The sequence below is a fragment of the Balaenoptera physalus genome (assembly GCF_965194825.1).
Source record: "Balaenoptera physalus genome assembly, chromosome: 7".
In the NCBI taxonomy this organism is placed as follows: Eukaryota; Metazoa; Chordata; class Mammalia; order Artiodactyla; family Balaenopteridae; genus Balaenoptera; species Balaenoptera physalus.
In genome coordinates, this window is record NC_138886.1 from 64,740,148 (window position 1) to 64,758,583 (window position 18,436).

Genomic DNA, 18,436 nt, shown 5'->3' on the forward strand with positions numbered 1-18,436 from the left:
ACCAGGTTTGCTAGGGAAGACTGGATGTGGTGAGCTTTCAATGCTTTGACATATCTAAGTGAACGTGGTAAACGGGAGCTAGATGTATGGGTCTGGAGCTCAGTCACAAGGTCTGTACTAGGGATTTAAACTTGGCTTGAATCAGATTTCCTAAGGTTGAGGTACTAAGACTGACCTTTGAAATCAAAAGCATCAACTTTTAATAGATGGAAGTAGGATGAGTTTACAAAGATACCAAGAAGGAATGGTGAGACAAGTAGGAGGAGAAAAATCAGTCATGTGTTATAATTTTGCATTTACTGGGTGATTATTTCACTGATGTCTAGTTCCACTACAAGATTATGAACTGCACAAGGACAGGATCCATGCCTGTTTATTCAGCACTTAACACAGTAGTCTTCATACAGTAGGTGCTCAACATAAAGGTTACAGATGAATGGATGGATGGATGGATGGATGGATGGATGGACAGACGGACACTGGTCTAAACAAAGTTAAACAGATTACTTCATAGCAGAGCTTCTCAGAATCTTTGGCACACTAATGAAAACTAAGGGTATGTTATATTGTGTTATATTCTTAAGTTTTTCTGATCACAAAATACCTTTGATTTATAACAGTAAACATCTTTAGCTAACAATACCATTTTAGGGAACTGTGTTCAAAATGCAGTAGCAAAGCCCCACTAACAAAACAAAAAACCATGTGTTCTCAAGATTCCCAATTACACTGGCATATCTGCAAAGTCTTGCTAAAAGGATGACATTTTGACCCTTAGTTAAATATATTTTTTTAAGAGTGTATGTATCAAATCAGATAAATTAAAGAAATATGAAGGTGAAGCATGGAAGACCACTAAGGGAAAAAGAAATTATTTGTGTGTTCCTCTATTCATTCAGGATCTTTGTTATAGAAATAGTGTCTTGCTTACCTAAATAAAGTTACCACATCCTCTTTAGTTGCTACTACATCTTCCTCTGGAAGCATACTCAAAATTGCAGCTTTTAAGAACACATATGTTGCCTTGAGGAAAAGAAAAGCAGCCAGTCAGAGAGCATCCTAGGTACATGACATTGCTATCTTGCAAATCAGGAAAGACCTACAAATCTTCCAGATATAATATTTAAGAGATATCAAATATAAAAAAAAAGGAAATGAAGTCTTATATCACCTGTTCCAAATGAGATCAAAACTTTTCACCTAATTTTGGCCATTTTCCTGTTATACAACTGTAACATTCATGGATGAGAAAATGGACAGAATGAAAGAGAGATCATTATCTCTTTCCTCCCAACTTTTCACAAATGGATCAGAATTTTTTTAGAACGCTTTTCTTTAATTGAAGTATAGTTGATTTACAATATTACATTAGTTTCAAGTGTACAACATAGTGATTCAATATTTTTATAGATGATACACCATTTAAAGTTGTTATAAAATATTGGCTATATTCTCTGTATATTACAACCTTGTATTTTATTTATTTTATAGCTAGCAGTTTGTACCTCTTAATCTCCTTCCCCTAACTTGCCACACCTGTTAGAATGGCTATCATCAAAAAGACAACAAATAATAAACGTTGATGAGATTGTGGAGAAAAGGGAACCCTAGTATACTGTTGGTGGGAATGTAAATTGGTACAGCCACTATGGAAAACAGTATGAAGGTTCTTCAAAAAAATCAAAATAGAACTACCATATGATCCAGCAATTCCATTCCTGGGTATATATCCAAAGAAAAATGGAAACACTAATTCGAAAAGATATGTACATCATAACGTTCATAGCAGCATTATTTACAAAAGCCAAGACATGGAAGCAACCTAAGTGTGCATCAACAGATGAATGGATAAAGAATTAACTTTGATTATTATGAAAAGCCTTGTTATCAGGGCATCAAAAAGTCTACAAACAATTATCAAGACTTGATATTTAATAATTTTTATATATAAGTACAGTTCATCTTCACAGATAAAGCCTCTTTGTTGAAAAAGACTATTTGGATGGCTTTTAAAGCACGTAGTGCTGAGGACAGTGGTTATAAACAGCAGGTACTTAATCATACTTCCTCCTTTGATGTATCTCTAAGTTGAGAAAACAGTGTCAATATCATACTATGGAACAAACAGTCCTAAATGAAAATCATCCTGTACACTTATTAGCAAACAGATGACATTAATGAAACTGTACTTTACCTTGGACCATTTACTCTCTTTGCAAAGCAGATCTGAATAGTAATACGCCTCCCTCCAGTTTTGTTGGAATACAAAAATCCACATCAGCTCCCAATAACAGAGATGGTGAAACTGTTTCCATTCTTCTTGAACTGAAATGCCTTTTCGAAATATCTCTTGTGCCTATAAGTCAATTGCATAAAGCTGATCATCCAGATATTAGACAAGGAGATAATAACCTAATGGAAAAATACATAAAACACTTTGTACAAAAAGAGCAAAATCATCACTCATTAAACCACTCAATACGACAACACGTTCCTTTCCTTATATGCAACAATACAGTTAAATTTTGCCTCTTTATTTAACTTTGTGAGAGGGCCATGGAACTTTATAATGTGGGAGTAGCAAAGTTCCTTTCTTAAGTAAGATGTAAAATGCAGAAGTCCTTTAAGAAAAGATTTGACAATAAATTTAGAACTTCCAGCGGGTAAAATATACCGTAAACAAAGTTAAAGGCAATGGACAGACTGGGAGAAGATATCGCTATATGCAAAATGGGCAAAGGATTAACCCTTATCATACAGCAATTTTATAAAATCCTTAAAAAAAGACAAACAACTCAGTGGGAAAATTGTTTAAAGATATAAATAGAAAATTAGAGAAAAAGATATATGAGTGACAAATATACATATGAAGACATTTTTACACTGGAAAATATAAATTAAAAAATTAGATTATCATTTTTCAACCATCACATTGGCAAAAATAAAACAGATAAATAATGACCAGAGTTGGCAAAGAGCACTGAAAACAAGTATTCTCATACCTTTACAGGAGTTTAAATGGACTAGCCTTAAGTTAGGAAGGCAATTTGTCTGAATTTATCAAAATGCAAACATCTTTGACCTAGAAATCCTCATTATCAGAATCGATCTTACATAAATATACCTCTGCACAGAAATATACACTAATAATGTTTACAACAGCATTATGTATAGTAGCCAAATGTCTATCAATAGTGTACTGCTTTAATAAGTACAGTATATCCATCTCATTGAATGAAACCCAGCCATCAAAAAGAATGAGGAAGATTTAGAAATACTGACCTGGAAAGAAATCCAAGATGTATTGTAAGTAGAAAAAAATCAAATCAAGGAAAAATACATGTTTGACCCCATTTGTGTAGAAGAAAATTGTTCATGAGTATATTTATATAAAAGGCTATTCACTCTTCTTCTTCAAGGGAATTAGTGAATAATTTCCTTTGATGGGGAGCACACATGTAGTACAGTGGAGTGACCTTTATGCAGGGGCAAGATTCCAAAGTCAATATGTAATACCGAGATGGATAGTAGTCAAAGATTTTTGAAAGTGTCTTAAACTACCCAACTGTATTTCTATATCCTACCCTGAACTGCCTCAGGTACTTTACGTGCAAATGTAGAGTATATTCAGTAATCTACTACATATCATAGAGTGCATCCACACAATTAACTTTTGGCTTTTTAACTACATATTTTCCCTTTATTTCTGTCTAGCGCATATAGCTGGACTTGCTCATATGGAATGGGTGCACTACACAACTCCACCATATAGACAGCCCCCTAAATGACCCCCTCAAATAAGTTACCTCTTCCACATTTCCTTTCAGCAGCTCTATCCGGCCATGATAAAACAACATGAGGGAGCCCTGCGGAGGGAGAAACAGACTGTTCAATGGTCAACCCTGGTTGATTGATTACGGTTGAAAAAGACACTTGAAATTCTAAGCGTACATTTGGAAACTGCTGGAGGTAGGGTTCAAGGAGACGCTCTGCTTCCACAACATTCACTTCTCCTGTACCTAGAAAGTTAACAGGAAAAGCCTCAGTCTTCACGAAATGTGGTCGACATTTATAACTATTTCTCCAAATTTCATTAAAATATAGCAAAGACCTATTCATGGAAAACATGAAAACTGTTAATTTGTCATTTTAATATTTGGGAAATAAAAGAAGACAAGTCTCATCTATGACTTTAGTTTAAGATAGCTCTAGGGCAAATTCTTAGGAGCAGAGGTGGTTGCCTTCAATTCCTAATTGAAATTTCTGGTTTTAATAGCAATATTAAACTTATTTTAACCAAAAATTTAATTTTCTGCTAAAAAAAGAAATGTAATATGCTAAAAATAGATCACCTTAAACAAGCTTTATAGAATTTTTTAGCTGAGAACAGATTAAAAAGAATTTGATGAAAGAAACCCTCCACCCCCACTGCCAAATGTTACTACGAGAAATGTCACAATTTTCCACTTTTACTCAAAAAAAGGTAAATATAGACTACGATCTCTTACTGATTTTTCTAAATTTTTACTTACTCAGATGAAAGATAATCAACTTTCAATGATGTGAAATATAATCCAGTCCTTACCAAGTATCAGGGAGATATAAGTATGAAAAGCTAGTATAGTTAAGCAGCATAGTGGAGACCTCATGCTTCTTCCTAAGGCGCCTTCCCGTAACTGCAGGATGCCCAACTCCTATGGGAATTAGACGCATTTTAGAATGAGAAGAGCATGATTGAAACATCATATTCAGAGACTTTAAAATGCTAGTTCACGTATCCCCACCCTCCATGAAGGTGGGGTTTATTTTTCAAGAGCTTAGAATAGCAGTAATATCTAACTAGAAACAAATTTTACATTTTAAACTGGCATAAGACAGTCTCCCAAATTCTTATATCATGTGATCTTAAGGAGAGAAAAAGGTAGAGCTCATTTCATAGAAAATGCTGTATTTCTCTTATATAAATATTAATTTATTAAAACATATTGAGGATCTAAGTACAAAACGCTATGGTGGGTATGAATATATACAGTTCTATGTCTTCAAAGGTCTTTCCATCAAATAGGGAAGGTAGTACATGAACACATAATTTTATTGGAATATGGCGAGGGCCATAAGAAAGATAAGGAAATGATTCTGAAAGTTAGGAATACTTGAGCCTTGTTGGGAGAAGATAAGGGAAAGTTTTGTGGAATAGGTGACATTTATCTCAATCCTAATGGATGGAGAGGCTCTCAAGAGACATTATTTGGGAGGATGTCAGTTGGGGAGGACATCCCAAACAGACACCAGCAGAAGCATGGACACAGAAAAGCACAGGATCTATTTGGAGAACAACCATTTGCCCAGTTTAGCAGGAACACTGGGGAAGCAAAAAGGATGGGTAGTAGGCTAGAAGCATTGGCTAGAATCAGATCCTAGGGCCCTTGAATCTATGCTATAGTTTGGACTTTATTCAAGGGGCAAGCTGGAGCTACTAAAGAAATAAGGTGGAAGATGAATAGTAGAGGGGAAGGGTAACGATGAAATACAGAGTCTGAATAGACAGACCATATCAGGAAGGGATCACCATAAATACATAATACTTATGGAGAACTTGGACAGTGGAATAAATGGGGAAAAAAATTACAGCTTCTTCTACTTGTTCTCATACATTTCTCAAAACCTGCTCTCTGGACTAACAGGGACAACTTTTGCAATAAGGCAACTCTGGTAATAGCATATTGAGTGTTATGATTAATAAATGTTATACACTACAAAAACAACCACACAGAACTATAACAAACAAAACTCATGGAAAACAAATTTCCTTGCTTAGGTTTATAGTGAAACTTGTAAAAACAAGGAAAACCAAAACACTGCAACTATACTTGATCCATACGGATCATAAAAGGTTAGACAGGGAAATCTAGCCTTATTTCTTGGTTTTGCAGGAAACTCTGGGGTTGCAAAAATGTTAGGGAAGCATATTTTAACCTCACATGAGTACTAAAGATCCAGCAAGCAACAATATTAGTAAAACATAAATTTTAATCCCAGAATTTAAATAACAAAGATGAAAAATTTTAACTTTCAATAGAAAAACCATCTCTAACTCCTGAAAAATATGATCAAGACCCAATGCCTCTTTATCGTTCTGAAAACAAATTGTTAGTTATGAGGACGTTATATTTCCCTCATATTCAATAAATAACTTTTATTTTCCTTGTCAAAATTAAGAAAAAATTAATTTTGTACCCTATTTCCAGAAAATCCTATAAATTCTAGTAGTCTGATAATCCGTGCTGGTAAAAGGGACAGCATCTGTAAGAAAAAATATACAAGTGTACTTATGTGTTAGTATATCTAACTGTAGATAAATGTTAAACTCTAAGCAACTTAAAGTTTTAATGATTCAGTAATATGAAAAATTAGAACCAAGTTTAAACCACTAGACACGTCTCAATCACCACATACTGCACCTAGTATAATCATTACTTGTGACTTAATTTCATTTAGTTAAGACAATACACCTAAAAAATTAAAAACAAAACAAAACAAAAAACCTGGCTTTTTCAGAATGCTCTAAAGAACACTTAACTCCTTTCATGTGGGTTGATAAAGTCATGAGAAGATAATCCCCAGTGTCCACCTCCAAACAGTGTTTCTTTTAGCATCCTTTTCCAGAAAGCAAAAGTCTGTTGTATTCTTCATATGTGCAGGCATGACCCAGAAGTCGACACCTACAGCACCACAGCCCCTCTCTGGGACATCCCTAAACAGTAGGATAAAGGGAAGTCCTCCCAAGGCAGAACTTTGAGCAGTGCCCTGGTTGTTCACTTTGCTTGGAAGGAGAAATGGCCATACATGCAATTATTTACTGATTCATGGGCGGTAGCCAATGGTTTGGTTGGATGGTCAGGGCTTTAGAAAGAACATGATGGGAAAATTGATGACAAAGAGCTCTGGGAAAGAGGTATACGGACAGACCTCTCAGAATGGGCAAAAAATATGAAGATATTTGTGTCCCATGTGAATGTTCACCAAAGGCTGACCTCAGCAGAGGAAGATTTTAATAATCAAGTGGATAGGGTGATTCATTTTGTGGACACTAGCCAGCCTCTCTCCTCAGCCAACTCCATCATCAACCAATGGGCTCATGAACAAAGCGGCCAAGGTAGTGTATACACTTATGCGTGGGATTCCCTTTACCACTTAATCTTCTCACCAATTCTAGTCAAACCTTAATAAAATATCAAAATATCTAAATAATATAGCAATTGGACAGATATCTACTCAAACCCTTCATCTACCCCAGAGCTTCACCATCCCTCAAACTATATTGTTCCCTCACCTATTTTCAATTTCAGAGCCACCATTGCTATAGCAATAATATTTCTGATGTGGAAATAGAACTGAATTTCAACCTCCTTATTACCAAAAAAATGTTACTAGTCCATTCAGAGAGCTGCATGCTTCCCTTATTATACAATCGAAAACTATTCTGAGCATGTGCAGAACTTTACAGCACATTCTGGCCAAAGCCCCCACTGGTTCACAGCACCAGAAAACTGATCCCACTGTAGCCACTTGCCAACCAAACCCAGGTAGTGGTTCAGGGTGAGGTTCAAATGCAGTAGCAGAGGCACTGAAAACCTAAGGTTCTTTTACAAAAGATTCTGGTTGCTTTCTGATCACTTACCAAATTAAAGGCCCCTATTCCAAGCTTGACGCCACCTTCAAACTCATAGAAGAATTGCTGCTCAACTTTGTTCTTCTGAATTACATGCAGGATAGAAAGACATTCTCTGGATTGAAGAAAACAGTTATACTGTAAGTTTACTATGGCACTGAAAACTAATTTTAAGTCAAATTTTGCATTTACATACCATAAGATAAATGTCATTAGCCAAAATACTAGAGAATTTTTAAGTGGATGATGCTGTGCTGAGTTTACTCTTTTTTTCTTTTTTTAGTTTGCCGATATTTTATTTTATTTTTTAATACATCTTTATTGGAGTGTAATTGCTTCACAATGCTGTGCTACTTTCTGTTGTACAACAAAGTGAGTCAGCCATATGCATACATATATCCCCATATCCCCTCCCTCTTGAGCCTCCCTCCCACCCTCCCTATCCCACCCCTCTCCTGGGTAATCATCATTAAGGAAAAATGACACACTCATTTCTACACTGTTTATCAGGACCAATCTTTCTGGGCTTAAAGCAAAAGAGGGTTCAATATCAGCAAGCAAGACTCAGGAGCCATAGGACCGCAGGACTGTGATCTCAGTTTCCCAGCAACGTGTTAGAGGAGACTTCCTAGGAATGCTCAGTCTCTCAGCTGTTGTGCACACTTCAGCAACCTACCTTCCACTGAGTAACTGAGGTGCTACTGACAAAAAGACTTGAATTTCAGCATGATCATCATGGTCTCAAATAGACCAAAATAAAACTCACAACTAGGAAAGATTGAAAGAGGAAAGCAAACTCGATCACAATTGCCTGCAACTGTCCTCTTATTTTTCCCTCTTCCATCCAAGCCAATCTTTCTGATTTCTCACTTTAATTACTTTTCTATGCATTTTTCCCTTTCCCTTCACATCTTCGAAAGGCAAATACTTAATCAGAGAAATGCAGATGAAAACAATGACAAAGGTGTAAAAATTGGCAATAACCAGAAATTGGCAATAACCAGAAATCAAACTGACAGATATATTTTTTAAAGGTAATAAGAAATAGCCAGATATTATGTATCACCTGGTGTGATGCAATTATAAATCATGCAACTTCACTTATGATGTATTCTAGCCAAATGCATCTAACCCGAATCTAATTTCCAGTTTACAGGAAATATAAGGGGCTACAGGAATGCTATGGACTGAACTATATTTCCCCCAAATTCATATGTTGAAGCTCTAATCCCCCCTCCCAGTGTGACTGTATTTGAAGACAGAGATTTTAGGAAGTAATTAAGGATAAATGAGGTCATAAGGGTGGGGTCCTCCTCTGATAAGATTGATGGCCTTATAAGAGGAAAGTCTCTCATTGCCATGTGAGGACACAGTGAGAAGGTGGCTGTCTTCAAGCCAAGAAGAGAGTCCTCACCAGAACCTGATCATGCTGGTACCCAGATCTTGGACTTTCATCCTCCAGAACTGTGAAGTAATAAATTTCTGTTGCTTATGCCATCCAGTGTACGATATTTTGTTATGGCAGCCTGAGCTGACTATGACAAGGAACAAGCTAAACGAAAACTCAAGGAAGCCACCAAACAAATCTGTGCATATCCTGCAGGACAAATGGGTTGGGCTTTTCAACAACTCTCATGAATATAGAGACTCTTCCAGAAAAAGATGTATTTAATGAACATAAACACTGGATGCTCAAGACAGTCTTGGGTTGGATCCTGGTGCTGACATTCCAGCAGTAAAAGAGATTTAGGGCCAACAGGCAAAATTTGAAGATGGATTGAGTATTACATGAAATGAAGACTTGTTGACACGAAAAAGTAAAGATCATTAACTGAAAAAAGCGGTTAAAAAATAGTACATACAGTGTGATCTCAATTTGGTTTAAAAAATATATATATCTTTAGATACATGTAGAAAATATTCTGAAAGAATATATACTAAGGTGTTAACAGCCATAATTACTGGGTGATAAGTATATGGGGTGTGTGTGTATTTTAATATTTGCTCATCCACGTTTTCCTATTTTCCAAAATATATATGCCACTTTTGGGATAAAAACCATTATTTTAATTTTTTAAATGGAAAACCAGTGCTGGCAAAGGTAAGAACAAATAGACACATTCATTTATTTCTGGTAAAATAGTTATAGTAAAGAGGTTAGCAACCTATTGGAACATAGTCACACCCATTTACTTATAGTCTATGGCTGCTTACACCCTGCGGTCATAGAGTTGAGTAGTTGGGACAGAGATCTTACGTCCCACAAGCCTAAACACTTACTGTCTGGTATTTTAAGAAAAAGTTTGCCAATCCAATTATTCTTCAGAATAATTTTGCAATATATATCAGAACTCTTACACACATGCATATCTTTGAACCAACAAATCTAATTTTATTCTAAGGAAATAGCATGGATACACACAAAACTTGACCTATAAGGAAAGATACTGTATTACTACCTATAATAAAAATTTATAAACAAACTAAATAGGCAACAACCGGAAACTGGTTACGAAGACAGTTGCATGCATGCATACATTTATACATACACATGTAGTATATACATATAGTGGAATACTATGGAGCCATTAAAAGCCATGATGAATTAAAAATACTTAATGACCTAAAATTTTCTGACATGAAGTGAAAAAGGAAATTTCAAAATGATACAAAGCATATAATTTCACTGTATAAAAAGATAATTATATATGCTTATATACATGCATAAAAATTCAAATGTCAAAATATCAACAGGATGGCAGGATATGCATATTATGTTCAGAGTTATTTTCTGTATAAATGTTCTATTTGCTGATAATAGATGATTATCACAAAATGCTCAAATAATATGGAGAAAGCCTAAGTGTCCCTACACAATCATCCCACAGAGAGACGGTCACTGTTAACAGCCTGGTACATAATTTTCTAGTTGTTTTTATGCTTTACTAAGAATGCAATCTTTAGAAAACACAAATGGGATCACATAGTATATACTCTTCAATAGATTATATTGACAATTTTCCATGAAAATGCATGAAAACTACCTTATTCTTTAACAAGTGCATATTATTCCATTCTATGGAATAATTTATTTAACCAAATTCCTATTCTTAAATTTTCAAGTTGTTTCAAAATATTCCATATTACAAACAATGCTGCTAAGAGTGTTCTTTTACCTTCATCAAGTACTTTCCTGTATCAAGTACTATAACTATATTTATACCATCCTAACTGTACATAGGATAAATTCTTAGAAAAAGAACTTCTGAGATCGAAGGTGATGCATATTCTTAATTTTGGTATATACTGCCAGAACATCCTTCGTAAAAACTCTATCAGTTTAGACCCCCACCATCCTATGAGTTTCTCACACTGTCATTTGCCCGGAGTCATTTATATCACATTTCTATTTGTATTTTTTATTACGGGATATTTTTGCCACAATGAAAATTTAAACGTTTATTTGGTCAAGTCAGTCTTCTATGGTTTCTGATTCTATGTCACACTTTAAAAGGCTTCTGAAATTGACATCATATATCTACAGATATGACACACTGAGAAGGACACCACATCACTTCTATAGTATTCTTGCCATGGATGCAAAACCTGAATTTAATCATTAAGCAACATTAGATAAGTCCACCTTGAGCAATGGTCTAAAAAATACCAGCCCAGTATCCTTCAAAAATGTCAAGGTCCTGAAAGACAAAGAAAGACTGAGGGACTCTTCCAGATTAAAACTGACTAAGGAGACGTAACAACTAAATGTGACATCCAGGATCCTGGAGTGAATCCTGGACCAGAATAAGGACACTGGTGGGACAATTAGAAAAATTTGAGTAAAGTCAATGAAGTAGTTAATAATATTATATCAATGTTCATTTCCTGGTTTTAATAATTACATTGTGGTTCTATAAGACGTTAACATTTGTATATTGGAAGAATATATGAAAATTCTTTGTAAAAATTCTGGAATCATTTCAAAGTGAAAAATTTTTAAATAAATCAAAAGTTTAAAGACCTTTGTACTTTAGGACTATAAAAAGACTTTCCTATGTTTGTGCTTGTACTCTTCTAAAAATATTTTAATATTAAATCTATATGGAATGTATCTTTTTTTTAAACTTTTGAATTTTATTTTATTTATTTTTTTATACAGCAGGTTCTTATTAGTCATCAATTTTATACACATCAGTGTACACATGTCAATCCCAATCGCCCAGTTCATCACACCACCACCCCCAACCCCCTGCCGCTTTACCCCATTGGTGTCCATATGTGTGTTCTCTACATCTGTGTCTCAATTTCTGCCCTGCAAACTGGTTCAACTGTACCATTTGTCTAGGTTCCACGTATATGCATTAATATATGATATTTGTTTTTCTCTTTCGGACTTACTTCACTCTGTATGACAGTCTCTAGATCCATCCACGTCTCAACAAATGACCCAATTTCGTTCCTTTTTATGGCTGAGTAATATTCCATTGTACATATGTACCACATCTTCTTTACCCAGACATCTGTCGATAGGCATTTAGGTTGCTTCCATGACCTGGCTATTGTAAATAGTGCTTCAGTGAACATTGGGGTGCATGTGTCTTTTTCTTTTTTTTTTTTTTGCATGTGTCTTTTTGAATTATGGTTTTCTCTGGGTATATGTCCAGTAGTGGGATTGCTGGATCATATGCTAATTCTATTTTTAGTTTTTTAAGGAACCTCCATACTGTTCTCCATAGTGGCTGTATCAATTTACATTCCCACCAACAGTGCAAGAGTGTCCCCTTTTCTCCACACCCTCTCCAGCATTTGTTGTTTGTAGATTTTCTGATGATGCCCATTCTAACTGGTGTGAGGTGATACCTCATTGTAGTTTTGATTTGCATTTCTCTAATAATTAGTGATGTTGACCAGCTTTTCATGTGCTTCTTGGCCATCTGTATGTCTTCTTTGGAGAAATGTCTATTTAGGTCTTCTGCCCATTTTTGGATTGGGGTGTTTGTTTCTTTAATATTGAGCTGCATGAACTGTTTATATATTTTGGAGATTAATCCTTTGTCCATTGATTCATTTGCAAATATTTTCTCCCATTCTGAGGGTTGTCTTTTTGTCTTGTTTATGGTTTCCTTTGCTGTGCAAAAGCTTTGAAGTTTCATTAGGTCCCATTTGTTTATTTTTGTTTTTATTTCCATTACTCTAGGAGGTGGATCAAAAAAGATGTTGCTGTGATTTATGTCAAAGAGTGTTCTTCCTATGTTTCCCTCTAAGAGTTTTATAATGTCCGGTCTTACATTTAGGTCTCTAATCCATTTTGAGTTTATTTTTGTGTATGGTGTTAGGGAGTGTTCTAATTTCATTCTTTTACATGTACCTGTCCAGTTTTCCCAGCACCACTTATTGAAGAGACTGTCTTTTCTCCATTGTATATCCTCACCTCCTTTGTCACAGATTAGTTGACCATAGGTGCATGGGTTTATCTCTGGGCTTTCTATCCTGTTCCATTGATCTATGTTATTGGTTTTGTGCCAGTACCATATTGTCTTGATTATTATAGCTTTGTAGTATAGTCTGAAGTCAGGGAGTCTGATTCCTCCAGCTCCGTTTTTTTCCCTCAAGACTGCTTTGGCTATTCGGGGTCTTTTGTGTCTCCATACAAATTTTAAGATTTTTTGTTCTAGTTCCACAAAAAATGCCGTTGGTAATTTGATAGGGATTGCATTGAATCTGTAGATTGCTTTGGGTAGTACAGTCATTTTCACAATATTGATTCTTCCAATCCAAGAACATGATATTTCCCTCCATCTGTTTGTATCATCTTTAATTTCTTTCATCAGTGTCTTATAGTTTTCTGCATACAAGTCTTTTGTCTCCCTAGGTAGGTTTATTCCTAGATATTTTATTCTTTTTGTTGCAGTAGTAAATGGGAGTGTTTCCTTAATTTCTCTTTCAGATTTTTCATCATTAGTGCATAGGAATGAAAGAGATTTCTGTGCATTAATTTTGCATCCTGCGACTTTACCAAATTCATTGACTAGCTCTAGTAGTTTTCTGGTGGCATCTTTAGGATTCTCTATGTATAGTATCATGTCATCTGCAAACAGTGACAGTTTTACTTCTTCTTTTCCAATTTGTATTCCTTTTATTTCTGTTTCTTCTCTGATTGCCGTGGCTAGGACTTCAAAACTACGTTGAATAATGGTGGTGAGAGTGGACATCCTTGTCTTGTTCCTGATCTTAGAGGAAATGCTTTCAGTTTTTCACATTGAGAATGATGTTTGCTGTGGGTTTGTCGTATATGGCCTTTATTATGTTGAGGTAGGTTCCCTCTATGCCCACTTTCTGGAGAGTTCTTATCATAAATGGGTGTTGAATTTTTTCAAAAGCTTTTTCTGCATCTATTGAGATGATCATATGGTTTTTATTCTTTAATTTGTTAATATGGTGTATCACATTGATTGATTTGTGTATATTGAAGAATCCTTACATCCCTGGGATAAATCTCACTTGATCATGGTGTATGATCCTTTTAATGTGTTGTTGGATTCTGTTTGCTAGTATTCTGTTGAGGATTTTTGCATCTATATTCATCAGTGATATTGGTCTGTAATTTTCTTTTTTTGTAGTATCTTTGGTTGGTTTTGGTATCAGGGTGATGGTGGCCTCATAGAACGAGTTTGGGAGTGTTCCTTCCTCTGCCATTTTTTGGAAGTTTGAGAAGGATGGGTGTTAGCTATTCTCTAAATGTTAGATAGAATTCACCTGTGAAGCCACCTGGTCCTGGACTTTTGTTTGTTGGAAGATTTTTAATCACAGTTTCAATTTTATTACCTGTGATTGGTCTGTTCATATTTTCTATTTCTTCCTGGTTCAGTCTTGGAAGGTTATACCTTTCTAAAAATTTGTCTATTTCTTCCGGGTTGTCCATTTTATTGGCATAGAGTTGCTTGTAGTAGTCTCTTAGGATGCTTTGGATTTCTGTGGTGTCTGTTGTAACTTCTCCTTTTTCATTTCTAATTTCATTGATTTGAGTCCTCTCTGTCTTTTTCTTGATGAGTCTGGCTAATGGTTTATCAATTTTGTTTATCTTCTCAAAGAACCAGCTTTCAGTTTTACTGATCTTTGCTATTGTTTTCTTTGTTTCTATTTCATTTATTTCTGCTCTGATCTTTATGATTTCTTTCCTTCTGCTAACTTTGGGGGTTTTTTGTTTTTCTTTCTCTACTTCCTTTAGGTGTAAGGTTAGATTGTTTATTTGAAATTTTTCTTGTTTCTTGAGGTAGGCCTGTATAGCTATAAACTTCCCACTTAGAACTGCTTTTGCTGCATCCCATAGGTTTTGAATTGCCGTGTTTTCATTGTCATTTTTCTCTAGGTATTTTCTGATTTCCTCTTTGATTTCTTCAGTGATCTCTTGGTTATTTAGTAACGTATTGTTTAGCCTCCATGTGTTTGTGTTTTTTTCTTTTTTTTCCCTGTAATTCATTTCTAATCTCATAGTGTTGTGGTCAGAAAAGATGCTTGATATGATTTCAGTTTTCTTAAATTTACTGAGGCTTGATTTGTGACCCAAGATGTGATCTATGCTGGAGAATGTTCCTTGCGCACTTGAGAAGAAAGTGTGATCTGCTGTTTTTGGATGGAATGTCCTATAAATATCAATTAAATCTATCTGGTGTATTGTGTCATTTAAAGCTTGTGTTTCCTTATTAATTTTCTGTTTGGATGATCTGTCTATTGGTGTAAGTGAGGTGTTAAAGTCCCCCACTATTATTGTGTTACTGTCAATTTCCTCTTTTAGAGCTGTTAGCAATTGCCTTATGTATTGAGGTGCTCCTATGTTGGGTGCATATATATTTATAATTGTTATATCTTCTTCTTGGATTGATCCCTTGATCATTATGTAGTGCCCTTCCTTGTCTCTTGTAACAGTCTTTATTTTAAAGTCTCTTTTATCTGATATGCGTATTGCTACTCCAGCTTTCTTTTGATTTCCATTTTCATGGAATATCTTTTTCCATCCCCTCACTTTCAGTCTGTATGTGTCCCTAGGTCTGAAGTGGGTCTCTTGTAGACAGCATATATTTGGGTCTTGTTTTTGTATCTATTGAGCAAGCCTATGTGTTTTGGTTGGAGCATTTAATCCATTCACGTTTAAAGTAATTATCGATATGTATGTTCCTATGACCATTTTCTTAATTGTTTTGGGTTTGTTTCTGTAGGTCCTTTTCTTCTCTTGTGTTTCCTACTTAGAGAAGTTCCTTTAGCATTTGTCATAGAGCTGGTTTGGTGGTGCTGAATTCTCTTAGCTTTTGCTTGTCTGTAAAGCTTTTGATTTCTCCATCGAATCTGAATGAGATCCTTGCCAGGTAGAGTAATCTTGGCTGTAGGTTCTTCCCTTTCATCACTTTAAATATATCATGCCACTCCCTTCTGGCTTGTAGAGTTTCTGCTGAGAAATCAGCTGTTAACCTTATGGGAGTTCCCTTGTATGTTATTTGTCGTTTTTCCCTTGCTGCTTTCAATAATTTTTCTTTGTCTTTAATTTTTGTCAGTTTGATTACTATCTGTCTTGGCGTGTTTCTCCTTGGGTTTATCCTGCCTAGGACTCTCTGCGCTTCCTGGACTTGGGTGGCTATTTCCTTTCCCACGTTAGGGAAGTTTTTGACTATAATCGCTTCAAATATTTTCTTGGTTCCTTCCTCTCTCTCTTCTCCTTCTGGGACCCCTATAATGCAAATATTGTTGTGTTTAATGTTGTCCCAGAGGTCTCTTAGGCTGTCTTCCTTTCTTTTCATTCTTTTTTCTTTATTCTGTTCCACAGCAGTGAATTCCACCATTCTGTCTTCCAGGTCACTTATCCGTTCTTCTGCCTCAGTTATTCTGCAATTGATTCCTTCTAGTGTAGTTTTCATTTCAGTTATTGTATTGTTCATCTCTGTTTGTTTGTTCTTTAATTCTTCTAGGTCTTTGTTAAACATTTCTTGCATCTTCTCGATCTTTGCCTCCATCTTTTTCCGAGGTCATCTTCACTATCATTATTCTGAATTCTTTTTCTGGAAGGTTGCCTATCTCCACTTCATTTAGTTGTTTTTCTTGGGTTTTATCTTGTTCCTTCATCTGGTACATAGCCCTCTGCCTTTTCATCTTGTCTATCTTTCTGTGAATGTAGTTTTTGTTCCACAGGCTGCAGGATAGTAGTTCTTCTTGCTTCTGCTGTCTGCCCTCTGGTGGATGAGGCTATCTAAGAGGCTTGTGCAAGTTTCCTGATGGGAGGGACTGGTGGTGGGTAGAGCTGACTGTTTCTCTCTGGAATGTATCTTTTAGACAGTCTTTTTTCCAAAACGAAGAGCCAATTTTCCCAAAACCATTTATTAAAGTACCCATATTTTCCCACTGATTTTAAAGAGATTTATGTATATATAGGTTTTTAGTATGCTTTGAATTCCCTGGTAAATGTATGTGTGTGTACACAGAAGTGCATGCACAATGTGCACGCACGCACGCACACACACACACACACAAGAGTTTCCAAGCCCTATGTTCCATTCCACTGATATATATTTCTGTGCCATTACAAGACTATTTTAATTCCTTTGGTTTTTAAGTTTTGATGACTGAAAAAGCAATCAACTCTTTAACATTCTTTTATATCTTCTAAAAAATATTTCAAGAGGAAAAGTAAAAACAATATATCAGGTTCCCAAAATCCACTCCCTTCCAGGATTTTGAATGGAATATAATTTTATGAAATCATTTTGGGTAAAAGCATCTCTTAAAATACTAAATCTTCGTTCTGTTTCTAGTAATGGCAGTGTGGCTTATATTAAATTAACCCTCCCACGGATAACAATTATAAACTCTGGACAAAATGCAAAATACATATTTAAAATATATTGGCAGGCACTGGAAACTGAAAAAAAAAGTAATGGGAAACTGAAGAAGGGTTGAAATTTGAAAAAAGAGAACAACTCTTGAAAGGACCTTAAGTTTATATGGCTAGTCACCTGGAAGTAGTCCCCAGTACACTTGGTGCAGGTTGCCTAGAACTTACACAGAAAGCCACAGTTATTGGCTTCAAAAGGAGCACAGAGTTCAAATCTGCCAGAGTACCTGTAAGGTAATAGGGGAATTTTCAGATAGGAGAGAACCACATATGAGGGAAACACCAAAATCAGTGTTAGAACTCCACTCAAATTCTTGGCTGATTCATGAACTATGTGAGCACTGGGGAAACTCCAAAGAAAAGCAGAGACAAGACAGAAGAAGTAATGGAACCAAGATTTCAGATGCTGCCCACTACCAAAGAGTAAGAGTATGGGCTCTAAGTCTAGTCAAGTCAAATGCTTCCCAGAGCAAGAATCAGCACTATTCTGAGAAAGATAACAGAACCTAGAGTCTCTACAATGTATCACTATCTAATGTACAATCAAAAAATTATTGACTTGAGAACAGAAAAACATGACATACAGTCAAGAGAAAAAGGAGGCAATAGAAACTGACCCCAAGACAGCCCAGATGTTGAGATAATGTCTAATCTGAAGAAAATAATTTTTTTAAATGAACAGCAGATCAGTGACCTATTGAACAAAATCAGGTGACTAACATGTAATTGGGGTCTCAGAAGGAGAAAAGTGAGAATGGAGCAGAAAAAAATACTTGAAGAAATAATAGCTACACATTTCTCAAAGCCATACTTAAGCACATCAGTCAATCTGCTAAGAATCAAAAATACAAGTCTTCAAAGCAGCCAGAAGAAATTACAGACAA

The 18,436-nt window shown here is 35.5% G+C and overlaps 1 protein-coding gene across 6 annotated transcripts in view; it reads right to left on the bottom strand.

Annotated features, from left to right (window-relative positions):
• The window catches only part of TTC39B (tetratricopeptide repeat domain 39B), a 147,557-nt gene that overhangs the window by 34,016 nt on the left and 95,105 nt on the right, over positions 1 to 18,436 (bottom strand). For all 6 annotated transcript variants that reach the window (XR_014265396.1, XR_014265397.1, XM_082467945.1 and 3 more), the window contains 7 exons: positions 7,682 to 7,787; positions 6,238 to 6,303; positions 4,586 to 4,694; positions 3,952 to 4,019; positions 3,807 to 3,866; positions 2,195 to 2,356; positions 932 to 1,023 (listed from right to left, as the gene is read on the bottom strand). Coding sequence is in view for 4 of the 6 variants with exons in the window: in XM_082467945.1 (XP_082324071.1) it covers positions 932 to 1,023; positions 2,195 to 2,356; positions 3,807 to 3,866; positions 3,952 to 4,019; positions 4,586 to 4,694; positions 6,238 to 6,303; positions 7,682 to 7,787 (663 nt within the window). In the remaining 2 variants the exon portion in view is untranslated. The remainder of the gene's footprint in view (positions 1 to 931; positions 1,024 to 2,194; positions 2,357 to 3,806; positions 3,867 to 3,951; positions 4,020 to 4,585; positions 4,695 to 6,237; positions 6,304 to 7,681; positions 7,788 to 18,436) is intronic.